Raw genomic sequence first — 27,938 nt, forward strand, 5'->3', positions numbered from 1 at the left:
TCACATTCATCACCTCTGACGAAAGCTTCATTTTTTTTATTATGGCTAGCACGATGCCAACCAAACGTCTGGTGTGGGGAAAATATATATTGCAATCCCGACATTGGTGGGCATTATTTCCAAATTTTTGGGCTCACGATGCCAACCATCATCGGTACACTTTTAAAAGTGTGAATATCAAACTTTGGTTGTTAAAGATGCAAAAACATAAAAATTGTGTGGTATGAATGTAAATTTCCAAATAAAAAAATCATAACAAATTTAACACCGACCGCATAATTAATACACCTAAAACAATAGGATTACAACCCAAGCAGAGCAACATAACATCTGGGCGGACCAAGTGAGTGAACTTTACCTTCTTGGATTGAAAAATGTAGTAGATCCACCGATGAAAACAGCGACCAGGAGAATTAAAAGGGCAATTTAAAGATTAAAGTTGAAATATTTTGACTTTTTCAATGGTATCGAAGGGGTTTTGTTCTTTGGTTCTCCATTGGAAGATATGGGATTTCCACGGACCACATCCCAGAATGATGAAGCTATTGGAGGCTCAGCTTCAGTTTCCAGCTCCAGCAACCCAATAGATTCTGCAGGAGCTTCCATCGACAACAATTCCCGGCAGCGGTCTTTCACGTCCTAGTGACAATGGCCAGATTGTTCATGAGGTTAGTTTAATGGAATAATTAGACTTTACCTTTTACATATCCAAATCTTTCATATCTAAAATATGACTATTTTAACTTTTAAACAGTGAAATACACCTTTTTGAGCATATGTAAGGTGGCATATATAGAAACATTAAACTTTAGGAGTTAGATATGTAAATACGTAAGAATAGAGCGGTTTCTATGTGGATCTTCCTAATAGAAATATACAAATTAAAAGAGAATACTGGCATAGAAACTGTGCAATTCTATAAACATGAGAGAGCATTGTGATGATATTAGAACCAAAGAACACTATGAAATAAAATGAAGTTGCATAAACAAAAGGAAAGATTGATTTAATTATTGTGACTAGGTTGTGGTGGCATTTGAGGGAATCTGCCTAGTGTAACAAAGGTCGGATGATTAGAAACAGATCAGACGATGATATCTTGCAATGCAGGCATTGCTAACGATAAGAAACGAAACAGGATTATTGTCCAAAGAGACTTTGTAATATGATGACGGACTTATTTTGTCGCTAACTATGATCAGCAGGTTATCAATAGAAAGCTAATAATAGGATGATAATGGTGGATGCCAACTGGTCATCGGCATCGAAGACCATAAATGCTAACAAAAAGGTCAGAACATTCGGTAGGATTCATCCAGTGCAAGGCAAAGAGACCGACACAAATATTTGAAACACCAAAAGAACCAACAATTTTTTTGATAAATAATATCAAGAATAGCTTCTGCCTTTGAGAATAGATCTTTGAGCATCGATGGAAATCATCCAAAGAATTCATGAATCTTGAATTCAAATTATTTTTATTTATCATATTCTGCAATGAATTAGCAAATCTATAAGCACTAAAAATGAAACATAAGCTCTTCCCTTGTGACTCTCCCTTATTCAATTTAAAAGAAAAAGTGGAGGCATTTTGCTATCTTTAGCCACCACCATATTTATCATCAGCAATAGCTTTATCTCAACTATTTGGAATTAACATTATTCATCCTTCAATCATTTTTGTTTAGTGCTTCATTAGTTAGAAGTTAGCTCACTTTATTTTGTTTTTTTTTTTTTTTGCATAATTTTTAGCTAATTTATCTTTAGTAAAATCATTTTCACTCCTAATCCTTCCTCTAATTCTCACATCTTGTTGTATTTTCTATATTTTCATTAAAGACGAAATCATTTAAAATAAATTCCCTTCTACCATATATGCAATTGATGACACTCTTAGTCACTCTCCACATTATCCTTCATATTTTAACATTCCCACGCGTCTATTTTAGCATTCCCATTCTAGCACAATAAACTTGCTATCAAAATTTTATTTATGCCAAAAACTTATAATCCATGAATCATAGCTACTCTAATATCAATTTTATAAATTTACTTGCAATTAATTTGGGGCACTACATTGTTTAATCAACCAATTTTAATTACATCCAACCAATACTTTGATAGATATAGCTTAGATTTTGTTCTTTAAGTGTAGAAAACATAGAATTAAAAATAGCGGGATTGCATCTAATTACGATAAATCATATGAAATACGTTTGCAATATATATATATATGAAGAATCAAAGTCAAAAATCAAAATCCAATAGCAAAGTATTGATTCATTCCATAAAAAAGAAAAGAAAATTAGTATTTGATTGAGTAGGTACCATTCAATCTAGAAGTTATCTCCTTGTTGACAACATTCAGTATTGTACACTACAACTCATGACATGGCCGTTGCGCATCATGCAACATTAAGATGGCGAGGAGTAGGCATATCACAAAGCACTTGATATTTGTGATTTATACAAATTATGGTGGAAGTGCATAGCATGAAAAGTGCATGATATCATGAATTGGATGGAGGATTAACTGAAATTAAATGATGAATCAAATGAAGAAAATGAATAAGTATCTGATAAGGAATAATTGGTATGAAGTATTTTTGAAAGAGTTAGTGGTGTCCATGAAAGAAATTATAAGATTTGAGGGAGAACTAATGGGAAAATACATTTAATCTAGGACTAGAACAATTTGAAGATGAGGATGGTGAAGAAGATAATATAGTTGGAGAAGATGTTGATCAAGAACATATGTTTACTTTAATTATGATAATGATGATGGAAATTTGAGGATGGGTATTTGTAGAATTTCAATGTAGGATTTATAACTTGAGTTACTAAATTACTCAAATTTGTTGTATCGAGAATTGGTTCTCTATTTTTTAACAAAACCTAAGCTTTACAGGTTAGTGGTTGTTCTAACATTGTGTATTTCTACATTTATGAAAACCTAAGCATGCAAAAAACTAAATAATATTATGTTCAAGTTATGTGATTTAAAAAAAAAAACATTTCTCATATGCTATTAAACGAGAAATAAATAATTCAAGAGTTTTATCAATTATACATTTTTAAAAACAGTGTGGAGCCCCATATTGGATCTGCTATGACTCAATGGATCTTTTTGTGCTATAGTACACTCTTCATCATTGACAAGTATGGTTGTCCTCACCAATATCTATTTTTTTATAAAAAAAATATATTTGAGGTGTTTAAACTTATAGCACAAAGTATCAAGCAATCTTCCAAGAAAATGTTCAGACAAGTATTACTTTAAAAATATATATCATGCGCTTGAAACTTATTTGTATATTTTTAAACCTATTCTCAACTATAATTTTTTTTATTCTAACCTGTAACAAACTTCAAAAGGTGTCTCGCCAATCTGCAAATAGAAGAGATCCTCGGAATACGAGAATGACTAAAATTTCTAAAATTTCATGATTCATTATAATTGACATAAAATTATTCTGAGCAAAAAAAATTTTGATCAGTTTCTAGCTTAAATGTTTTTGGTTAAAAAATAGTGCAAATTTCAGTAGAAATAAATAAACATCTATGCTCTTATTGGGCAATCGATGAATCAAGAAACAGAAAGAAAAAAATATTTTTTTTCCCAAACCTTCTTGACAAGGAAAGAAAAACAAACCTCAAAAGTTTCAGAAGACAGTAGATAGTCACATATGAAAGTGCCAGATAGCCAAGGTACCAAAACTCTTCTGGGGAAGGAGAGCACCAGGGGTTTCCTGTTTATATAACAAACATGATGGATGAGTCTTTATATAGTGGATAAAGATGTACTTCATCCATTCAAACCTCCAATAGCTACTGTCATGAAGCGGAATTATTATAAAAGTAGAGTAAAAATAATGATTTTCCAAATCTACTGAACAAGTCGTAAATCTAAATGGAATCCTAAAAATGTGAAAATAATTTCCTTGCTTCTGATTATTCAAAAAATAATAATAATAATAATAATCGATTAAAAAAAACATATGCCAGTGATGATAATATTCAATGGAAGATTTGCAAGTTTGAAGGTTAAACTATACAAGGATAAAATTAGACAACGAGGAATGGGAGTAAGGAACTTAGAGTAGACAGCTAGGAATGATCGGCAAACAAAATGTAAGAATATTTAATTGGCCACACAACATAATTGCATTCATCAATTATCCAATGCACAAATGTAGGCTAATAATTCATATTTATAGAATAGAATCCACAATAAATAATGCAACCTAATCAAATAAATCAAAATATTATTTTCACAAAATTAGTAAAAAAATATAATAGGCCTTTATCTAGTTTGCCTTCAAAATAAATTTTTTCAGTTTCTCTTGGTTGGGTTGGTCTAGGAAAATACGATTCTTTAGGGCAAACAAGTTGCTTTATACCAAAATGCTAATATTCTACAAAGATTTGCAAGTTATATTTATTTGATCAACTGTTAGGTTTATCACAGGAAAGTACTTTTCCTTCAGCTTCATCTATGATGTACTCTATCCTACATTAATAATTCCAATATAACTTTTCTAAGAATATTTATCCTTACAAGAAATAAACTTCACGACTCATGACAACTGGCTAGCTGAACCCTAGAAATTTCAACTAAACGATTTGTAAGGAGATCAACTAATCTTGAAGAATAATAAAAAACAAACATTGGGTTGTAGATGTTACCAGGAAAATCATCAATTCATTAACGAAATGAGAAAAATGCTTTTCTTGGTGATAAAAAGTAAACACTCAGAGTATGCTTCAAATCAAATAGTATTATTTATCCTACCTCAATTCATGCAAAATAAGTTGATGGATTGGCTTTCCGGAGACCATTTCATCGCTTTCTTTCCCAAGATCATTAGAAGCCATGTCCAATGTACCTTCTCCCTCCTCAAAAACGAGATCTAGTCTGCCTTTCAAGCTGTTTATGATATCATTCTGCACAGAAGAGGAAGAAAAAGATGCATTAAAGTATTAAAAATAACTGCTCGAGTGCAATTTTTATCTTATAATTTCAAGGTTCAAAGTCAAGAGATTCAGAAAATGAAAAAATTGATTGAAGGTAGTCACTTATAAAGCAGTTGATATTTAACTAAGGACAGCCATTTTAAGTATTGGGAGCCTCTAATTAATAATTTTTAACTTAAGAGTAATAATCTTTATGTTATGCGGGAGCTAAGACCTCTCAAGCTAATATTATCTAGAATATTGTAATCAACCTTTGAAGTAAGTGGTCTTAAATAAAGTTCTAAAATCCTCTTTATTTTACCATGGGAAGCAACTAAGTTTTGGTACCCTCCTAGCGAATCTTCTGAGTTTCTCCTTTAAATCAATTTAGTTATACTACATAGGCATTCCTTTGGGCACCAAAAGTCTTTAATATGCCTTTTGGAATCATGTTATTAAAAAAATTTCAATGAAATTCTCTCCTTAGAGAACTAATTTCCTCTCTAAATTTGATATTATGCTTATCAATTCAATGCATTCATAATCGCTCTCTATGCTTTCTTTTCTTTTCTCTTTTTAAATTCCTAATTAGGTTATATAAAAAAATAGTTAGAAGAAACTTTTTTTTTTGGTAAAAACAAAAGAGGAAGCAGTGGTCTTAGTTTTATCAATAAAAAGAATATTAGTCATCCTGAGATTGCAGGTGATCATAATATTAAAGGCATAATAAGAACAACTTACCTATCCTTAGAAAATGTATATGGAAATCTACTCCGCCAAATAATGAATCTTTTGTTGGTTTTGTCAATCACGTCAAACACTTTAATTTCCGATTTTCCAATGTCTCGCATTGCTTCACTCATTTCTTCTCAATATATCTCTTAAGGTTCAAGAACTAAAAGTATTTGTTTTTGGAAGGATAAATGATTAATACGCCTCTCCTGCTTCTCAATTTAATGATCACTACACCTTTGCCAGTAACTGTCAAAACTTTGTTGTTTCTTACCATTCAACTAGTTGCTACCGGGACTTATAGAAGCAAATTATTCCTTTTCGCCTTAAAAATTAATAAAAAATTTTCTCCTCTTATCAATCAATTTAATATTTATAATGCTAGCTTGTCACACCTAATTATTCATTTTTTGTTGGCCCTTGCTTGATTTTAGAAAGCTATTGCTCATCTTAGAATCAAAACTACTGCATGGTTTTTTTATGTAAGAAAATTTTCAAGAAATGCCTCTTCATACAAGGGAATCATCAACGATTCTTTTTGTGAAACACATAAAGATGAGATGATTTCTCTTTGGCAGCTAATGTGAACGCTATTTTCTCTATCTGTAGAAAGGCCTATATCAATAATTTCAAGGAGTTTTGGAACATATTCTCTTCCATCTACATCATTTAGATCAAAAGAATCGCTAGATGCTTTCAAAGGAAATACAAAAAAAATTTGCTTGGTGTAATATCATCAACTTACTTTTTAATTTCTAATGCTAAAGGGAAGAATATCAATAATTCCATAAAAAATACAACGTATTATTAACTTCTTCACTTCAGTATGTTTGCTTTCAACTTTTACCTTTGTTTTGCAGTTGACACTATCTTTTTGTCTTAATAATGAGAAGGGTTTAACTAGTTTTACATTAAAAAAAGTTCCACTATTGAAATACCATGTTTTTACTCGTACCAACATGGAATGTTTAATATCATCAACTATTAAATTAATGTTATCTACAAGCAAGAGCAGACTCATAGTAAGAGTGAAGTATTAACAACAAAGTATATTTGCAAATACCTTTAAATCAGATATGGCTTGTGAAGCAGGCTCCTTCGGATTAAGGTATGCATAAGCACATATAGCTCCTCTAAACACAAGCAGACCAGCAACATCACCTGAACTGCACGCTACGTAAAATAACTTTGAATTGGTCCTTTGCAACAGAAAAGATTTTACAATTTACAATTCACAACTAAGAAAACTGAAACTAAATTTTGCAAGTCCAGCACACCTTCCATGTTGTGCATCACCCTTGAATGGTAGAAGCAGCTCAACATTATGCAAGCCGTCAGAAGTCACTTGTTGATTCTCAGCAACCTAAATGGCACAAAGTAGATCCATTTACTCCAAGTATTCATTTCCACCTCAAACCCACTTTGTCATGGAAGAAAATAGCCACAAAAATGGTCCTCAAGTTCATACTTTACACTCGTTCATTTATATCTTAAATTACATGCAATTAAAATTTTATTTTATTTTTTCAAAAAGCAACAAATTTTAAATAAAAATTCAGTCAATATGTATGCTAATACTACACCGCACATGTCATTATCAATACATGAATGATCAATCTTTTTCATTCCCACAAGTTAGTAGGAAAACACTCTTCCATATTTTCCTTACTAACAAGGGGAACAAAGTGCAAAGATTTTTTAATACTAACCAATTTACCATCAAATAATGCTCGGGCGCTTTGCAGATCTCTAGCATGACGAGATATGCCACTACGAAGGACATTCTTGAAAGTATTTGAAGTGGACACCACATCAACAGGTATCCTGCACCATAGAATCATCAAGGGCATTTACAAATATAGCACAGAATTTGTATGTATTTACAAATCCCTAAGCTTTCATATTTACACACACAACACTCAAATCTTTAATATCACACAAAAAAATAGCACTATTACCACTTTAAAAGTGAAATACACTTTTTCATGCATAGGTTTAAAACACCAAAGTGCTACATATGTAAATATGAAAGTTTAGGTGTGAGATATGCAAATACAAAAGAACTGTGTTCTAGGTATGTAAAATTCCCAATCGTTAAAAGAATCGATAGAGGACTCAATGCATTTCAAGCTACCAAGGTCTAGTAAAAGCTTATTTCTCCTTCAACTGCTAAATGATGGAAAACAAAAAACAAAAAAAAACGTCGCTTTGACAAATGATTGACAGCAACTGCTCGAAAATGTCAAAAAAAAAAAAAAGGAAATATAAGAGCAAAAAGGTAATTCCAACTTGAACGCCAATAAGATATAACAACTTTTACACTTTATCTAGTTAAACCCAGTTCTTTGGCAAGATAAGCCTTATTGAATACCAGTACCAATTGATACCTAATTTCGTAAGAAATAAGAAGTGTACTTATTGCAGCATATTTGCAACATAACAAATTTCTGAAAATAATTTCAAGATATCCACTCTGTTTATACAAATCATTGATAATTGGAACCGGTTAAGTTCCAAGTTTCACTAGTTATATAATATATGACTTACTTTGACACGTTGATTTAAAAAATACAAATAAATAAAAGGCCTGCTATATATGATACAAGCATGGCGTTACAAATTGATCAAATATTATGTTGTAAATTGGACTCCATTTGACAATGTTGTCTCATGCTTTTTGTCATATTGGGTTGTACTGTTGAATAAAGAGGATGATTATTTGATAATAATTACTATTAATATTGTTGGTTAGGTTATTGCAAGTTCTTCCCACTAAGTACTTAATCCATAATTAATAACTAATTATAAATACTATTTAATTTTAAATGAAAACATAGTGGATTAAGTACTTAGTGGGAAGAACTTGCAATAATTAATAGTACATTGGCAAAAGAACTTATCCCCAAATAGCCTGATAATTAATCAACCTAGATAATTTGCCACTTTTGATATCCTAAAGATTAATTAATAAATAATGAATATTTAATTCGTTAATTAATTTTATCTCATGGATAATTAAACTACCTTATTGTCATAATAATTAATGAATAATTAAGTTCTAATTAACATAATTAAACTATCAATAAATAATTTAATAAATAATCAGAATAATCCATACCCTAATCATTAACTAATGACTACAACAACAACAACAAAGCCTTAATCCCACTATGTGGGGAATCATTAACTAATGACTAAATCCCTAGCCATTTTAATTGATTATATAATTATAGATCCAATTTATAACAAAAAAACATGAATAACATTGAAAATATGAATTGTTGTCTTAGTAGCACAAGCAAAAAGTAAAATATATTACTAATGAGAAACTTAATTACAAGTTAAGCCTTAAAAATTAAGGCCATTTTAAGAAATTATAATGCAGTTCTTTCAAAACAGCCCACTTATAGTTCAAGTTGATCTTTCAAGTCTATGTGGATGATTTAGTTTAGTGAAGATAGTTACATTTATATGGTGTCCTCTTTTAGACTTAATGAATGCCTGTTTAAGGTGTCTTAGCTTACATAAATGAAGAGAATTTTGTTTTCTCTAGCCATAACAGAAAATTGTCTGAAAACGGTCGAAGGAATAAAAGCTGTAGAAACTATACCTTATGTCAAAACCGTACATGCACCTATATGTTTGAAGCGTTGGTAAAAGCTTGCTCATTTTGAAATCACATGGCCGCAAATCTACTGATGTAATTGCACAATTTCGACAGGCCCACCTACATTTATGTTCAAAGCAACGAGTAAATTTTATATGAAATTATTGGCCAATTATAATTGATTTAAAAACTCATTTTATCACTATAAAGCTGCATATAAAAGCATCTTTCAACTTAAGTCAAGCTAGTTATAAATTCTATATCAATGATAAGATAAATAAAAAAAGACTTCCTTTAAAAACTGGAAAGGCTGCATACGAAAGCATCTTTCGAATCAAGTCTAACAAGTTATGGATTATATAGCAATTAAGTATCAATAAAAAATTAGGTCACATTAAAATGGATGCAAAAAAATTGAGCAAAATTTGAAAGCAAATTTGGATGTCAGCAGGCCTTTATTAAGGCCATTCTTCTCATGATAAATAACCAACATGAATAAGTTCTCCAACCTTTTTGGGCTATGAGATATGTGAATTAAAAGCCTTTCATTTGTTTCACTTTCAAAACTTGGCGTGGCTTGAGCAACCACCCTGACTGCCTGCAAAATAATAATAAAAATTTTCATACAAAAGAACAAGCAGAAAAAGATTGTCTTTTTAGGAAAAACTCACAATAAGTAGAGCCAATTATTGCATTTATAAATGGCTTTTCTTTAGCAAAATGAAAAAAATAAATCATCAACAACAATGAAATAGAACAAGCAGAAAAAGTTGACAAAATAGGATACTCCAGTAAATAAAATAGCCGCCAGCACTAAGTTGCTTACTTGCATAACATCTAACAACTATGCTTTTCTATTATGTTTCTTATAGAAGAGCAAAACAAATTCAAGAAATAAATTGGAACTCTGCATATCAACTTATTCATAGTCTGTGCAGATGATGAGTTCAAAATGCTCCTGTTGCCGATGATGAGTTCAAAATCGTCAAAAGGAAAAGCAGGTAAGGACTCATTTGGTGGTCTGTCAATGGAAAATACGAGTAAAAATATTATTGTTTAACTATATCCCAACTAATTCATAGATTTAACACATTCCACTGAAAGTCTATGATTTCGAGTTCCAAGCAATCAAACGAGCCCTAAGCCATAAGAACTTTTCCTGTAAGTTGAAATTAAGGATTTATCTTCAGTACCTGAGAGAGTGCTGAAGCCGATGTCGCCTTAAACGAGGCCTCCGACGACCAAACATAGATCCCAATAACACTCATACCACCCAAAAGCATTCTCGAAACCTGAAACATACCCGTATTCAAGGACCATGAGAAGAAATCGTCATTGCAGCAAGAACAAATCCTGTTGAATTCAAAATTTCAGGGTGCGTAAATTGAATCCTTATAGCAATTTCTCTTAGTTTGGTACCTGTCGAGCGTGTTCAGCCACCCACTCCCCGTCGATCAAAAGTGAAGGAATTGCCTCCGCAGAAGCTTTCCCGCCTTTTGAACCCTTCTTCCTGCCGTCCCAGCCTCCGGTGTCGAATTTAAGCGAGCACGCGGGGCCGCCACCATCAGTGGGCGGAGTAGGAATCAAATCATACACAAACCCTCGCTCCAGGTGGAGGCTTAGCTTCCCTATTATGATACCAACCTGCGCATCAAAAACCAATCATAAGCACGAAGGCAATGCTGTAGAAAGTAGGGAAGTTTTTAACGGCGAGGAGTGAGCACTTCGGCTGTAATTGAGGATCGAGATAGCCGATCCTCGGCAGATTTCAGCCGGGTTTCTTCACCGGCGACGGACTTCACCATTGGAGCTCGAAAAGATCGGCGACTGCCGAACCTCCGCCGTTTAGAGTCAGGTAGGTCAAGCCCTAGTTGGATGCGGAAGAGCTGGGATCCCTAAATTTTAATTAATTTATGATATACTGTACATTTTACTTTATATATCTGAAAATAGTGAAATTTGAAGAAATATTTCTATTGTTTATTTTCTTTAGGAAGATATACCTAAAAATAAACTCACATCATCACATTTTTCATAAAATAATTTCACCCTCTAAAATAAATTCTTTTAAATTTTAAATAATATTTTTATTGTGATATTAAATGTATTGTATTAAAGATATCTTGTTACATTTTTTTATAATTTAAGAAGAATAAATCAAATAAATTATAAGTACCAAGTAGGTGAACAATTGACAAATTGAAATAACAACTTTTGATGATGTGCAAAAAAATAATATAATTTATAATTTATTACATTTATCATAAAAATTACTTGTACTGTCATATTATTGACATTGAATATCATGAATATTAAGATTTATATCATAGATTCATAGAATGTTTCTTTAGTTGTTATGATGGAGCCCGGTTCGCCCAACCCGACTCCCGCTCCCGCTCCTCTGTCGCGAATCTTTGAGACCACTCCCGCCTCCGTTCGTGTCTCCCGCCTTTCCATACCCGGAAGCATCGCTTCGCCTCCTTTTCATGATAAAAGGAGTGGCTCTCCTTCAGTTTATGATACAACCCCCTTTGTGTTCTTCTTCAGAAGTTTTGCTTCCACGGGACAGAATGAAAAGTGCAATGAGTAGTTCCTTGCGGTAGAGGAAGAAAAAGGAAAAAGAAAAAATTGTTCTCCCTTGGCTTCTTCTTAGTGGCTTGTGGTAGAAGAGAAATTGAGTTCATTTCTCTTATAAGATTATCTTATTTGGTGTATCTTGTGTAGAGAGATAAGAAGAGATAGCAAGAAAGTGAAAAATCCCTCTTATTAGTCGAGACGATCAACTGGTATATATTCCTCAAGTAGTAAAATCCTCTGCAGTTCTGTGAACGTAGGTAATTTGTTGAACCACATTAATCTGTGTGTTCCGTCGTGTTACTATTTTCTGGTGTGAATTTTCTCGTTCAATTTTTTCGCTTTGTCGTCGATCGTTCTATTTTATTTCTATATATATACCACAACAACTAGTATCAGAGACCGTGGTTTTGGATCTGATGAAGAATAATGGATGCAGGTGAAGTGAAGATTTCAGGGCAAGAAATTTGATGACAATGATTTTGGTTACTGGATAATGTAGATAGAGGACTACCTCTATGGGAAGAAACTTCATCTTCCGTTATTTGGGAAAAGATCGGAATGGATGGATGAGGTTGAATGAAATTTGTTGGATCGACAAGTTTTGGGGGTAATTCGATTGACCCTATCGAGATCTGTTACACATAACGTCGTCAAAAAAAGGAAGACTGTAGATCTCATGGCAGTTTTATTAGGTATATATGAAAAACCATCGATGAATAACAAGGTAAATCTGATGAAGAAGTTATTCAATTTGAATATGGCGGAAGGTGTTTTTGTTGTTTAACACTTGAAGTCATGGGGATAGCGATTAGCAGTTCTACAGGTAAATCTAAATTGAAATATAATGATATTTGTGATTTGATTTTGGCTGAGGAGATGCGTAGGAAAGATTATGACGAGATTTCAGGTTCGAGTTTGACACTGAATGTTGCTTTCAGAGGGAGATCACATAACATGAACTCAAATAGAGGGAGATCAAAATCAAAGTTTGGTCAGCAGACAACCTGTTGTAATTGTGGCAATGATGCCCACATAAAGAGCAACTGCAGAAATCCTAAGAAGATAGAGAATAATAACGCAAATGTGATATCTGAAGAAATACATGATGCACTACTGTTGACAGTTCATAGTTCTGTTAATAACTAAATGTTGGATTCAGGAGTCTTTTTTCATACAATATTTCATCGGGAATTGATATGAAATTATGTTGCAGGTGACTTTGGGAAATTATATCTGACAGATGGAAAAAATTTGAATTTGGTAGGAATTGATCTACCATAAGCCACAGTTTAAGACAGTGATGGAAATGAAGAAGAAAGTGGGTCCGGGGCACTCATTCTTATTATTCCACAGACAGATAGTAGAGAACCACAGAGCTATGAAAAAAATCTTGCAAGTTGAAAATTTGGGCAAGTGGGAGCTGACAGAACTTCTACCATAGAAGAAGGCATTACACAACAAGTGAGTGTACCGGGTAAATACTGAGCGTGAAGATAGTAAGAGGTACAAGGCTAGACTTGTTGAAAAAGGTTTTCAACAAAGACAGGATATTGCCCATGTAGTAGGAGTTATAAGCAGATACAAGAGTAACCCTAGAAATAGCTTAGAGGTGCAAGGCTATGTGGACCTTGTTGATATGTTGACTAAGTGTGTTATTCTTGAAAAACTGAAAAATTGTGCACAACTTCAGTTGGTCTCCTGGTGTGAAGACAAGGGCTTTGAGTTGCAGCTGTAGAGAATTCATGTTTGAAGAAAAGTGCGACATTGCAAGTGGAAGATACCAATTTGAGGAAGAAGACGTTGCAGTCTGTGTAGCGGTCTCAAAGTGGGAGATTTGTTATGATGGAGTCTGGTCCGCTCCTTTGTCGCAAATCATCGCGACATTTCCTGCGACCCTACTATTTCGGGAACCGCTCCCGCATCCGCTTGCGTCTCCCGCCTCTGTTCGTGTCTCCCGCCTTTCCTTAGCCTGGAAGCATCGCTTCACCTCCTTTTCATGATAAAAGGAGCGTCTCTCCTTCAGTTTACGATAAGACCCCTTTTGTGTTCCTCTTCGACAGTTTTGCTTCCACAAGACAGAGGAAGAGAAATTCAATGAGTAGTTCCTTGCGGTAGAGGAAGAAGAAGGAAGAGAAGAAGATTGTTCTCCATTGGCTTCTTTTTAGTGGCTTGTGGCAGAAGAGAAATTGAGTTTATTTCTCTTGTAAGTTTATCTTCTTCGGTGTATCTCAGTGAAGAGAAAGAAGAAGAGAGAAAACAAGAAAGTGAGAGATCTTTCTTGTAAGTCAAGACGATCATCTGATGTATATTCCTCAAGTAGTAAAATCCTCTGCAACTCCGTGGACGTAGGCAATTTGCCGAATCACTTAAATTTCTGTGTTCCACTGTGATACTGTTTTTTGGTGTGAATTTTATCGTTCAATGTTTTCACTCCGTCGTCGATCGTTCTATTTTATTTATATGATATACCACAGCATTAATAACTTCATATGCATTAATAAATCTTAATGTAATTGTCATTTATTCTCATTTTGATTCATCACGTGCTTCAACAATTATAATATAATATTTTTGTTTCTTCTCATATAGAAATTTAAATTTTACTTAAGAATAGATATAATTTTTTTTAAAATATATAAGAGATGCATATAAAATATTTTGAAAAATATTCTGTAACACTATTAAATTTAATGAGATAATTATATTTTTTGTGATAATTTTGATATGGTTAAGGATTTGAAATGTTCATCATATGTTGTATGATTGAGAGAACACCTCTTAGTCGTATGATCAGAATTATTCGTATTCCTTCATTAATTGTTACCAAAACTCTATAAATAGAGTCTTAACCCTCTCTTAAAAGGGGGAGAAAAAAACTTGAAGCCTGAAGAGCTAAAGTTCAGCATCACTCCTACTGTCATCGATCATTGCTAACCGCCGTCGACCACCACTCTTTGGCCGCCGTCGAACACCATCGACTCCATTCATTGCGACAAGTTTATTGCGCACCAATGTTGTAACTCAAAAGATTATGCAATCCTTTCCCGCAGTGAGAAAATAAATTGTAACTGTAATCACAAATTTACAGCTGATCTCTTTAGTTTTTCAAACCTCGTGATTATTTTTTTCTTTTAGGGTTTTTCACATAAAAATTTCTAATGTATCTATTTATTTTTTTCTTCTATCTAAGAATATTTTGAGTCTCTGTGCAACATTAAGATCATAATCTATTACTCTGTCGTCATAAATTTAAACAAACATTATAGATAAATATAAAACAAGAGTTAAAGGAGACAATTAGAAATGGTTCAAAGGACATTGATAATAGTTAAAGTCCATTCGTCTAACTATTCACACTTGTCCTTTGCATTTGACAGCTACCATGATGTGAAGTCATATTCCCTTTTTTTTTGTTTGCATTTGTATAAAATGACTTTACATTTCCAGGCGATAAAATGTCCCTATCACCCCACCGGACACCAGCCGTCAATTCTACTAAATTTTGGGTTTTTACATACACACCATACCATTCTAATGTATTTATATATCTAACCCTACATTTTTCATATTTAAATGCATAACACTAAATCTTTACCATCATATAAAAATCATTATTGCTAATTTTTAGAACATAAAATATACATTATAATGTGGCAACAAAGTGTTATAAATGTAAATATCAAAGTTTAGTGGAGTCAAATGTATTAAAATATATTTGCATTGAGACAATCGGTTCAGCAATCGACTGTCTTGATTCTTGTTATGTTTTAAATTAATTAATTATTGCCTTTTCCCGTTGATGAAAAGACTGTAATGTGACTGTCAAGTGGTGCTCATACAACCACCATCCTTATTGTTTGGATGAAAATACCATGTTCTAAATGTCGAGCGATGCTTTTAATGATGAATTCATAATGACATTCTTCGATAGTTGTCATTCGCAGAAGTGAGTTAAACTGTTCTTTCAAGAGCAATGTATACAACTATTTCAACACGTGATTCGATTCAGCTACTTCAGCAGATACACGTGATCTAGGATAATAAGTAAACAAAAAATTGTATGAGTGTATTTGTGTATACTCTACTATATATTAATATAAGTAATAATATTTATATATTATTATTATTTGACTTGGGACCTTTGATATTAATAATATCCTATTTATATTTAAAAAAAAATGTATTTTGTTTTGGTGTAAAAAGATAAGATGACATATGTAGAGGATGAGTTAATAGCTATTAATTTAATAGGCTTAAGAAATATCATTTTTACCCACAAATTTAATACAACACTAATTTAAATGTCTGTTTAATTAGAAAATTAAATAAATATATTTTTTTTCTTAAACAACAATACATTATTTTGTTTATCTTTTTTTTTTATTTGTTCGTGAAAATTCTCGTGATATTTTATAATTAATGATATTGAAAATTTTCTTTGCATTTTCAGTCAATTAAAATAATGAAAAATTTACATATATACCACATAATTCTTATGTAATTGCATGTCTAACAACCAAAGTTTGATATTTATACTTATAACACCTATATTTGAGTGGTTTGGATGTAAATATGATCGTTGAAAGGTGTTAGATAGGTAAATATATAATAATTGTATGGCATTTATGTAAATGACTCTAGAATAACATGATTAATGAATTAAAAATTATCATTTTAAATTAAATATTATAATTTATAAAATTTTGAAAGATTTACACAGATATCGCTCAATTTTTGGAAAAATTATTGCACAAGGACAACTGATGCAAATTTGCATCCGATGTCCAATAATAAGGTGCCACATGGCCACCCGGGCCCGAACCGTGTATTTCAGAAAGCCCAAATTATCATGTGGTCCCCTATTATTGGACACCAGATGTCATTTTGCATCAAATGTCCTGATGCAATAATTTCTCTAATTTCTGTGTATTTTAGCATCTAACATCTTAACTTTGCTTTTTATATTGATACACCAAAATCATTCATATGATCATATCACATTAAAAACACAACAATTTTTACTTTTAAAAAATGAAATACATCTTTTCATTGATAGATAAAGACTTATAGTAACATAAATGTAAAAAACTATTAACTATGCAAATACATACTGTTGAATCTTGAATTATTCTTTGCGAACACTCCCTAGTGTTAGAAACAAACGGAGGACGAGGAGAGAGTAGGATAAGCCTAGAAGGCATTGTCAACAGAGAACAGAGAGATTTCCCTTCATTTGTGTTTTTGTCTCATATTTATAAAGACGTGTTTTGTATAATTGCAGAAATGAGAGAACAATCATCAAAACTGTTTTTAATTCATTTGATGTTCGAATCAATCATATAGATTTTATTATATATCAGTATTACAAATTGAATTCGAATATAATGTTAATTTTCTGGTTGATTCTCCTGAATTTGGCAGACTGAGGCGACCAGTTGAGTGACGACAGTGTCTTGTGACGTTCGATAGAGGTGTCCGGTTGAGTAGCGATCTCATCTACCGCAGTAAAGTGGGTATGATTGGTTGTGACCGAAGCTTTCCACAGGCACTCTGGTTTGTCAGGACTGCAAACGTGGTATGTCGTTCCGATCTTTCGTCATAGTTGTGTCGGTCGATTCTTGATTACGCGGTTGGTTATAGGGCGATAGGATGCCTCGATTTTCTGACCGTCGTCTTGACCGTTCTATTGCTTTGAGATCCGTGATACAAATTTGATGTATACACATATGAATTGTGTGTTATATATGTAAATCTTATGAAAGTTTATCATAATTATAAAAAAAAAAATGTGTTCAATCTTAGAGAAATTTTATTAGCTGGAAGTATGTCTTGACCTATAGAATTGCATACAAAAAATATGTTTGCACTAATCTCGCAAGCAATCCAACGGTCAAGTGAAGAGACGACAAGCAGAGGGACGGACGATCGATGGGAGGACTGATGGATTGATCGCTTATAAGGGTCATTTGATCGGTTGACAATCCCAAGTTAAGATGATTATCCTAAAACGAGCCTAAGGATCAAATCACCTCAAGATATGACGGCCGATTCATGGCAGAACGGAAGACCCACGACATTATTACCGATCAGACGCTGACGTGGCAATCTAAAGACCAACGATCGAATCACAGAGAGCCCAGACCTCAAGACGACCAGATAAGCCAACTTGTCTTATTTTATATGATATCTATAATTTACAAAAAAACAATCCCTTAGAAATCAATGATTAGAGGGCATACATGTAATTCCAACAACCATAGGCCTAAGTTCATAAATAAGGGTCATTTTAAAATAAAAAGATTACACATTTCTACTTGTTCACTATTGTTTCTTACTTCTTGACTCTATTATAAGCTCAATTCATTTGATGTGCTTCCCGAACATTTGACTTATAGTGATTTGAACGAACATTTTATATATATATATATATATATATATATATATACATATTGAATTTCTAATTTTTACTAATTCAATAAAAAAATATTCAATAAAAAATTTATGGATACATTTTTTCTTCTAAAATTTATAAGATTTTCTTTAAGATTATGCTAATATCAAAATAAATTTAATAATATTTAGTTTTATCAAGCATATCTTATTTCATAGATGGTTGGAGTTTTAAATTATATTTAAATATATAAATATAAAATAATTTTTTATAGAAAAAAATAATATTAGAAAGATTTATTTTTTTATTTAATACATGAACTTCGATTTTTACATATGTCTCCTTGCTTATTTATTTCGCTTTTTAAAAATTAAAATTATAATATTTTTAACAAACATAAAAGATATGTGATATAAATGTAAGGAAATAACATTTAGATGGTTGATATGGCAATAGATAGATATAGGTGGTCTGTACATAAAATTGATCTCGCACGCGGCACGCCGCACGCCGCAATCCGAAGCGTGTGACGCCACCTACAAAAGGACCCGACTCGTACCCAATTATATAATCCTCTCAACCCCTTAGATATTTTTTCCGATTTTCGCCGGCTTTCTCCTCTCCGCTACCGGCCAGCGCCGTTAATCGCCTGGATCTGGCCGGAAGATAACCGACGAGCAGTTACTGAAGAAACGGTGATTGTTCTATCCGCTCCAATCTTCTGGTTTTCGTTTTTCCGCTTTCCGGATCGCTCCACGTGGTGATTGAATCTGCGTTAAAGGTGGTTATAATCGATAAGATGAGGGTTTAGAAATTAGTGATTCTGGTATCGAGCTCTTGGATTAGGTTTTTGTAGATTTCTAGCTCGCGGCCTATTTTTTTCTCCCGATCCAGATAGATATTGCTCTCATTTTCTCTCATTTGATTCTGATTTTCTACCTGTTTTAATGCCTGGTAGGTTCGATACGGAGCTGTGATCATTGTTGCAAGTACATGGCAGTGGAAGAAGCGATCGCGGGCTCTTTTCCTGATATCTTATTCGAATCCTCACCGGAGGAGGATTCATCGTTAAAGAAAATCGCCGGCAGCGGTTCTCCAACCCCTCCGTCGGCTAATGCTAGCTTTGATTGCAACATCTGCCTCGACTTTGTTTCCGATCCAGTGGTTACTCTCTGCGGCCATCTTTACTGTTGGCCCTGCATCTACCGCTGGCTTCAATCTACCTCCAGCAACAACCCTCGCCGTTGCCCTGTCTGCAAATCCCCCATCTCTGACTCTTCTTTCGTCCCTCTCTACGGCCGCGGGCTCGCCGGGCCCCCCCCCAAAAGCCATGGCCGGAGCTCCGGCATTCCAGGCCGGCCAAAAGACACTCGGAAACTGGTTGCTATCGCAGCTGTCGACCAACAGCCGTATCACACGGGAATCCTGCACTCCACGGCCGGCGTGGTGCTCGGCGAGATTGCATTCGCCATGCTTCCATGGGCCTTCCCCAATCCGCCGAGCTCGCACTTTTCGACGGCCATGAGCGAGGTGTTTGGGGAGAATCCGAGGAGTAGAAGATTGGAGATGAGGGCTGATATCTGGCTACATCAGCTGTGGGTTTTTCTCTTCTGTTGTGCGCTTTTCTGCCTCATCTTCTTCTAGAAAACGGAGAAATTATGTGAGTATGAGCCTTCTTAGCTGCAATAATGTAAATAAAGGGGCCTTATGATAGTCTTTTGCTTGATAGTTTCTTGGTTTTATGTGTTGTTACAGCTAGCAGAATCTAAGTTAGACATGTTGCTAGCTATAATAAACTTTCATCAAAGATATATTTTGGTTTGCTTGCTGCAATTTAGATGTATCACAGACTAGATTTCTTAAATTCATGTTGCAGCTAACATAATATCTGTAATCAAATTTCTGAATTTATGGAGCTTTGGGATTGTAGAACAAATAGGATAGATACTTGATGAGCATAATAAGAGTATTAACCATCAACATATTTTCTCTTTATTACCATTACAATGATAAGGTTTTGTCTTAGAATAAATTTATTAGTTTTTTGTTAATAGTTTCTAAGTTGTTTTCAATTGGTCCTTGTACTGAAGGTTGTAGTATTTTGATGCATCAAAGTTTGCTGTTTGTGGATTTGATAAAGTTATGAAGCTGTTGTTTTGAATGATGAGGAGGAAATAGATTGCTTCCATGGAGTTGGTCAAGGGAAACCTAGGAATGTTTATTTGGAGAATTATAAAGTGGGAAAATATTAGTTTAATTGCCTTCTTTTTATAGGTATGATTTAAATATAGTTTTTTTTACCGGGTTTGGGATTCTACATTTTATTTCAAATCAATGTGCCACGAGCATGGGTTAGTATAGTTTTGGATCTTTTAAGTTTTCGGCAAATCAAAATTCAAAAAAGTTGATGTGATTTATGTTGTGAAATAAAAAATGATGCCTTTAGAAAGTTACTATATGAATATTTTGGGCTGTCTAAAAGGCTTGTTGTTCTCGAATAATTCGTATTCTGCTTGTTAAGAAGCTCGTGTTCGATTCATTTGCTAAGCAGACGAGCCAAACACAAACTTTTTTTTTGTGCTCTATTGAATCCTAAGTTTTCTTTTGTGAATGCTTCTCGAGAGTTAGAGAGCCGGGAGGAGGAATAGAGAGGGAGAGAGATTAATTAGGACAATTTCTATAGTGAAACTGGGGAAAAGTTCTTTTATTTGTCTTTTTGCCTTCAAATTATATAGGTGTATTCTTACAATTACAGAAAGAAGAAACACTTATGTAAATCGCCGTTAATGTGATTAATTGTGCTTATTTTATATCAAATATGTATTAAAATTTGAATTTGAACGTGATAGTAACTGACTGGAGGACACGTTTTGATTCGATCGATTGATGGGATGTGCATGTCGTATTGAAGAATCGGTCGACCGATTAGCTACGGTCGAGCGTGTTCTGCCAATTCGTTCTCTCATTATAGTATGCCGATTGACTTCGATGAAGTGATTGTTAAGAGGTTCAGATTGTGCTCTTTTGGTCTGACGCCTCGATCAACTGGCCACTGTCCCGGGCCGTTGGATTGCTTTGATATTCGCGCCAGCAGTTTATATGTATATACGCTTGATATATAAACGAGACGAACACGAAAAAAGATTTTATATATATATATATAGTTTTAAAAAATTATTATTCCAAAATTTCATCATCGAGCACGAATCTCGAGGCATGACTCAAATCTCAATGCAATCTTTTGAGCTAGAAAAATTCAAACTTCAATTAAGAGCCATACAGAACTCCAATTTTAGCAAACTTAATTTCATTAACTTAATATCAATAGATTAATAAATCACTAATTTCATTATATTATTTATATTTTAAGATGTTGAATTTTATGTGCTTGATTCATAATCAATTTATATTCAATGTCGTAGTTTTATTAGTTATTTGAATAAGTTATCGTGAGACTGTTATAAAAGAATCAACTATTCAAGCTGTGGTAGTTATTATAAATTTATTTTATTTAATAAAAATCAGATCTTAATTGTCTAATTGTCAAATGTAATTGTTCACCGTAATTTTTTGAAAAAAAAAATGATAAAATATAGTTTTATCAAATCTTTAAAATATAGTTTTATCAAACAATTTTAAAGGGTTGCTATCAAAATTAATGTTGAAAACTATGAAATTATTAGCCTCAAAATATACATTGCATCAACAAGTAATCTCTAAAGGTTTCTTAGCGTAGAAGGCTTCTAATTTGCCACATCAAGAGTCCTGCAACAATTTATTTAGAGGGTTATTTTGTACACATTCCAAATAATTGTATTTGGTTTAGATATTTATTGCTGCAATTAAGATTTATTTGGATGTTTTTGTTTGTATCCATTCAATATAATTGTACTTGATTTATACATATTTAATAATGTAATAATTTATTTAGAATAATTGCGTTTGATTTATAGATAGTTATGTTAGTTTTAGTTTTTTCTTAATACAGATGACGGCAAAAACTCTATCCCAATAAGCTATTTTTCTAAGAGAATTTTAGAATATATATTGAATTCTTATTTTTCTCATTTTTCTTCTCTTTTATGCATAAAAGAGAAAAGTAATATAATAATAAACACGATACATTTCGTATTATATTATGCCCTTTCTCGGTTGTCTTGATGAAAAGTCTGCGATCTGGGTGTCAGGCGATTCCGATACGATGCCCATTCCTTGTGTCTGAGTGAAAAGATCGAGTCCCAAATGTTGGGCAACGTCTTTAATAATAGATTGGCAGATGTTTTTCTTACGAGTCAAGATGACATGCTCTTATAGCTACCCTCACACAGGCAGACCAGACAATCTTTTTGAGGGGATTGAATACAATATTATCGGTTGGTGGGGTCAATTCAACCATTTCTATAAGTGTGCTTGATTCAACCACTTTAATAGATGGGTTCGATTCAGTCACATCGATAGGTGGGCTCGATTCAGCCACTTTGACAGGTGAGTTTATATCTATCATTTTAACAGGTGGGCCCGATTCAATAAATAAATAAATATTTTAAAAAGACTTATGTTATCTTATTTATGTATACAATGTATACGCCTTAAAAATATATCAATGTTGTGTATAATATATTACATAAAATTTCATGTAATTCCATAAATGTTATGATGTATTATAATGAATGATTGAACCTCCAAATAGTGTTATTGCTTTCAATGGACAACCTCTGATAATTAGCCTAAGCGAATATGAAGCTTAAGAAAGAGACATTTTACCTCCCCTAAAAATTCTTGTCGTTGCTAATGCCAACAGAAACATTTAGGGTCCGTTTGGGGCAGTTTGTGCGTGCTTATCCTGAAACGCGACCCGCGGGCCGGCCACGGGGGTCGACCTGCAGTCTGCGTTTATTGTAAAAACCCAAACGCATTTTCGGATAAGTTGGCGAAACGCGCGAGCCAAACAGAACGGCGACGTTTTGAAAACGCCGCCCGCACTTATAAGCTGCCCCAAACGGACCCTTAGAATCTTCTTTCAATGCTTATGTACAGTGTCCGAACCCAATATGGGCGTGATGCGATCCCGTCTAAACAACATATGTAGTATTTCACTTTTCCATTCCAATAATTTACGGAAGATTTACATACATATCACTAAAGTTATGTATTTATATATTTAGCCTTTAAGCATCAATTTTTATATATTTTTCACTTTTTTTATACATAAAAGTTACATTTCACTTTTTAAAAATGAAAATAGTGATTTTTTTTTAAAGTATTATAAAAGATTTGGATGATATAAATGTAAAAAATAAAGATTAGATGTTAGATATGTAAATACATGGGAATTTGGGGGGATGCAAGTGAATGCCCTTCAATTTATTTACTTCTAATAATCTTGCCTCAATTAAGGAAGCCCAAACAATTTATTTTTTTATTTTTGCATATTTGATTGATACATCTATTTACATTTGTGACAAAATTATATTTTTGGGGTTGACACATTTATTAGATTTTGGCCAAAATAATTAACATGTAAATGCACAGGAATTGGGGGGTTAAAATGTTAAATTTGAATGATTCATTCTAGTAGAAAAAATAATTGATTTATGTAATGAATTGATTAAATTAGAATACAATGCAAGGGATAATTAAATTTTTTAGGTGAAAAATCACGAGGGCTAGCCTGGGCTTGCCTGGTTAAAGTAATCCATCTGCAAACTGAAATTATAGGGGTTCACGCTTCTCTTGAGTTGGGGATGATGAGATTATAAAAATCGGTGATGTGTGCTAGAAAATTCGCGGCGGTAGAGTAATGGATTATCGTCTTAGAGTTGCGCGATGATTCAACACACACTCAGATGAAAATGAATCAAGCTGTGATAGCACCAGAAGTTTTTGTGTGGAAAACCCGTAAAGGGGAAAAACCACGGGGCCTGACCTAGTTGTAAAAATCTAATATAAGTTGATGATTACAGATGCCCCTTATCCCACGGGTGGGAAAGGGTTACTAGCTTTCTAAATTACAACGTCGACTGACGTGTCGAGTCAACGGTAGTTAAAGGAGGTCGGCGGAGATCGACGGTAGTTGACGACAATCGATGACGGTCAACGGTGGTTGTTGACGGTCAGTGGTGGTCGACGGCGATCGACGATGGCGATGATGATCTTGGACTTGAGCTCTTTTTCAATGCCTCAAGTTCTCTCTTAAGCCTCCTCCCTCCTCTCTCCAACCTTTCCCTCATGGGGGGGGTGAGACTCTATTTATAGTGTTTTGAGTGAAATTAATGCAGAAATATGAACCATTTTGATCGGATGATCCGGAAAGCTTTCCTTGATCAAATGACGTTTGATAGACATTTGAGTGTTGTAATGATGTCAAAATTGAGCAATCTTGGGCTCGTTGGATTTGTCTTGTCGAGACGCTCGATTCAACTATGAACTCGTTAGATTCGACATTCGTTTGTCCTTTCAAATGCCTTTGAAAATTTTTAAGAATGGTTTAATGATTTGATCCGGGCTTGATGTGAGTTGGATTAGACTAATTTTTATATCATTGGGTCCGTTTCATCGAGCTGGTCAGTTTGACCATAAGTTTGCTGAAATCAGAGCTCTGGATGACTTTATCAATATTTGATTATTTCTTGATCAAAATATTGCCTCGAGATTCGTGTCGGATGATAAAAATTTGTTGGTAGCATATCAATCAGCAATCATCACTATATAATGTTTATTTGACTGCAACAACTGAAATTAGGCTCGCTCTAATAATTATAGTTGGTGACCGCAACAGTCTTAATTAGTTATAATAATTGCTAGCGGTGGTCCTTGATTATAATTCACCTGCACATCTCGTTACGAGTTACTCTCTAGTTGTTAGCCTAATCTTCTCTTCTCTTTTACTTTTTATACGAAGAATGCGAGTCAATTTATAATTTCTAAGACACTGAATTGGGCAACCCATACCGATTCTTTTAATCATAAGTTATTTTTTAATATTTAAGTGTCTTAATGATCCTATAATTAAATAATTAGACTCGTTTTAATTCTCTCATTGAACCGCTCGATGTGTCAAACATGCTAAATTTATGAAGTATTTAGCCTTTTAACTAAAGTTTCAAAATTTTTAATTATACTTCAAGTGCTTAATCCTTATTTAGTTGAACTCACATTGAATTATTTTCAGTATAATTGTGCTCATATAATCATGATGCTCAATTTAATCATTTAAATATAACTTTAATGAAATCCAAACTCAGCTCATCCTAAATTTGAATTTAAAAAATATATTAAAATGCAAAATTGTAATAAGAAAAATAATTGCAGGTAGTTATAAAAGAAAAAAAACTTGGCGCAAATATTAATATATTGTCCTCAAAACTTAATTCAGATACTGATACATTTCTGGCAACAATAGCCAATTCTTTGTAGCGAAATTTACTTAAATGTCACACAAATCTAATGTATTTACATATGTAGACACCTAAAATTTAATATTTATATTTATACACTTTGGTACAAATCTTTTGTCCATGAAATCCACATGCAAACCCACTCCCTCAAGCTTCCATACAATCATACTCCCCATGGAGGCATTGAAGCTGATCTACAAATCTTTCGTCCCCATCCCGAGAGCGACGGCGAAGACGGAAAGGTGAAAGACGGCTTCAGCAGCGGCACACCGGCGCCGCCATCGACGGATCCTAAGCTATGAAGGGTGGAATGATCAGTAGCTATGGGGGTTATGGTAGTGTTCCTAGCAGTGGTGGTAGCTGGCTGCAACTCGATCTGAACGTACTGGTTTTCGGCGGAATTGTCGAGCAGATGATCTTTGTCATCTTCTTCGATCGAGCAAATCGTGCATGTCTCTGTGTGTATTGTCGAGTCATCGGTGCTTGGCCGGTTTCTCCTCCTCCTCCTTGCAGCTTTGCCCCACCCATGCATGGTCTCTCTGATCCTGTGTGGTATCAGTGCAGCTTTGTAGTTTGTCCCCATCTGAAGTGCATACATATATCACAATTATACATCTTTTCATGCATAAATTTATGAGCGCAAGTATCAAACTTTGGGTTAGATATGTAAATGCATAACAATTGCATGATATGTAATATATCATTATGTTGCAATATAAGTGGCAGGGGCATATTTGCATACAAACCACCCAATTCTTATGTATCCACATAACAAAATCTAATTTCGCATTTATACCGCCCAATTCTTTCATATTACATTGAAAATACCAGCATTTTAACTTTCAAAAAGTGAAATTCAGCCTTTAATGCATAAGTAAGGTGGTATATATGCAAATACATAGGAATCGAGTGGTATGCATGCAAATCTTACTGAATGTAATTTCAGACAAGGAAATAGGTTGTTCATGAAAATCACCTGAGTGACCAAAGCATAGAGAGGCAATGTACTGTAACTACACAGAAACTGTCCAACAAACCTTCAAGCAAAAACATCTTCTTGCAGTCATAAAGAAAATGAAGGGCAAAACTTACTAAAATCACTTGGTTTTAAGTAAAATTACATACTACGCCATTCTCGTGTAATATATGTAATAGTTTAACTTTACTTTTTACATTTATATCATCCAAGTCTTTCATATCACATCAAAAGTATCGCCTTTTTGACTAAATAAACTACACCTTTTCATGCATAGGGAAAGTTGCATAGGGAAATTCATGCATAGGGAAAGTGGTATGTATGTAAAAATTAAAGTTTAGGTGTTAGAAATGTAAATACATAGGAAATGGGGGGTATAAAGGTAAATAAAATATTACAAGAGAAAAAAAAAATCAAAACATGGGTAAAATAGTAAATAAGCGCACCCTAATATGAGCCGTGCATACACCAACCAATGGTTTCTGAGGAAGCATGAATCATACCCAAACTGCCACTGTCAAAACTAAAGAATAATTAGCTTTATTTACACCAATACCAACATGATTTCTTCAGTTAAAAAAAAACAAAATTAAACCCAAATGACCAATGGTTTCTGAAAAGAGAGAAGAAATACCCAAAACCAGAAAAAGGAAGCGAGCTCAAATGCATTCTGCAACCATTAACATGAAAATTAGCCAAGAACTTCACAAATTAGCCTAAAAACTCCCATAATTTTGCTGAAATTAGATAATATACCAACCTGAAAAAGAATGAAATGAATCAGAGACAACAAAAGATCAGGTTTTTTGAACCAGAAAAGATCATCTCTAGGCTTCAATCTATAACTGCTTAAGTTTTCAGTAATCTCTACACTCTCCAGAGCCAGAGTGGCAATTACATGCTGCAACTTTGCGCCGACTAGAAGCACAAGCTGAGAAAATTAAGTAGAAAATCAGAATCTACATCCCACATACCACTCAAATCCTATGTATTTACACATCTAACACCAAAACTTCAATTTTTACATATACATGCCACCTTACTCTTGGATGAAAAAGTAACAATGATGGTATTTTTGAAGTGATATGAAAGATATTGGCGGTATTAATGTAAGAAATATAGTTTAGAAGTTAGATATGTAAATGCATAGGAATTGGGCGGCATGTATAGTTTTCTGAATAGGAAGTTCTGTTTGAGGGTTTGACACTTACAGCAATAGGTATTATAGCTATCCAAAAGTAAAGGTTAGATCCTGCAATATCACAGAACAGTGTGTTGACCTCATTTTTGTGAGGTCTTTTCTTC

General features: G+C 33.5%; 3 protein-coding genes across 3 annotated transcripts in view; 1 reads left to right on the forward strand and 2 right to left on the reverse strand.

Annotated features, from left to right (window-relative positions):
- Nucleotides 1-189: 189 nt before the first annotated feature.
- Nucleotides 190-11,179, reverse strand: LOC110022864 (protein odr-4 homolog). Its single transcript, XM_020721993.1, has 11 exons — nucleotides 11,017-11,179; nucleotides 10,712-10,936; nucleotides 10,486-10,584; nucleotides 9,802-9,890; nucleotides 9,296-9,412; nucleotides 7,395-7,509; nucleotides 6,963-7,048; nucleotides 6,749-6,851; nucleotides 4,793-4,944; nucleotides 3,653-3,749; nucleotides 190-639 (listed from the first exon to the last, which is right to left on the reverse strand). Exons 1-11 carry the CDS (start codon nucleotides 11,095-11,097, stop codon nucleotides 427-429), a joined length of 1,377 nt encoding a protein of 458 aa, XP_020577652.1. The 5' UTR covers nucleotides 11,098-11,179; the 3' UTR covers nucleotides 190-426.
- Nucleotides 11,180-18,847: 7,668 nt separating this feature from the next.
- On the forward strand, nucleotides 18,848-20,145 carry LOC110022742 (E3 ubiquitin-protein ligase RMA2-like). The gene is made up of 2 exons (XM_020721825.1): nucleotides 18,848-19,041; nucleotides 19,219-20,145. Exon 2 carries the CDS (start codon nucleotides 19,254-19,256, stop codon nucleotides 19,902-19,904), a length of 651 nt encoding a protein of 216 aa, XP_020577484.1. The 5' UTR covers nucleotides 18,848-19,041; nucleotides 19,219-19,253; the 3' UTR covers nucleotides 19,905-20,145.
- Nucleotides 20,146-25,600: 5,455 nt separating this feature from the next.
- The window catches only part of LOC110022705 (MLO-like protein 11), a 5,488-nt gene continuing 3,150 nt past the window's right edge, over nucleotides 25,601-27,938 (reverse strand). Inside the window, exons 3-8 of the mRNA XM_020721777.1 lie at nucleotides 27,845-27,934; nucleotides 27,394-27,564; nucleotides 27,268-27,303; nucleotides 27,080-27,147; nucleotides 26,634-26,694; nucleotides 25,601-26,240 (exon numbers count right to left, since the gene is read on the reverse strand). Coding sequence (XP_020577436.1) covers nucleotides 25,821-26,240; nucleotides 26,634-26,694; nucleotides 27,080-27,147; nucleotides 27,268-27,303; nucleotides 27,394-27,564; nucleotides 27,845-27,934 — 846 coding nt within the window. The 3' untranslated portion in view covers nucleotides 25,601-25,820. The remainder of the gene's footprint in view (nucleotides 26,241-26,633; nucleotides 26,695-27,079; nucleotides 27,148-27,267; nucleotides 27,304-27,393; nucleotides 27,565-27,844; nucleotides 27,935-27,938) is intronic.

Source organism: Phalaenopsis equestris, unplaced genomic scaffold (genome assembly GCF_001263595.1).
Source record: "Phalaenopsis equestris unplaced genomic scaffold, ASM126359v1 Scaffold000202, whole genome shotgun sequence".
NCBI lineage: Eukaryota > Viridiplantae > Streptophyta > Magnoliopsida > Asparagales > Orchidaceae > Phalaenopsis > Phalaenopsis equestris.

Excerpts from the sequence above, each read along its gene's own strand:
- LOC110022742 (XM_020721825.1), top strand. The coding sequence starts at position 19,254 with ATGGCAGTGGAAGAAGCGATCGCGGGCTCTTTTCCTGATATCTTATTC.
- LOC110022864 (XM_020721993.1), bottom strand. The coding sequence starts at position 11,097 with ATGGTGAAGTCCGTCGCCGGTGAAGAAACCCGGCTGAAATCTGCCGAG. Across the intron at positions 9,413-9,801 it reads ATATCTCATAGCCCAAAAAG|GTGGGCCTGTCGAAATTGTG; the intron begins GTTGGAGAACTT and ends ACATAAATGTAG. Across the intron at positions 6,852-6,962 it reads GGTGATGCACAACATGGAAG|TTCAGGTGATGTTGCTGGTC; the intron begins GTGTGCTGGACT and ends CGTAGCGTGCAG.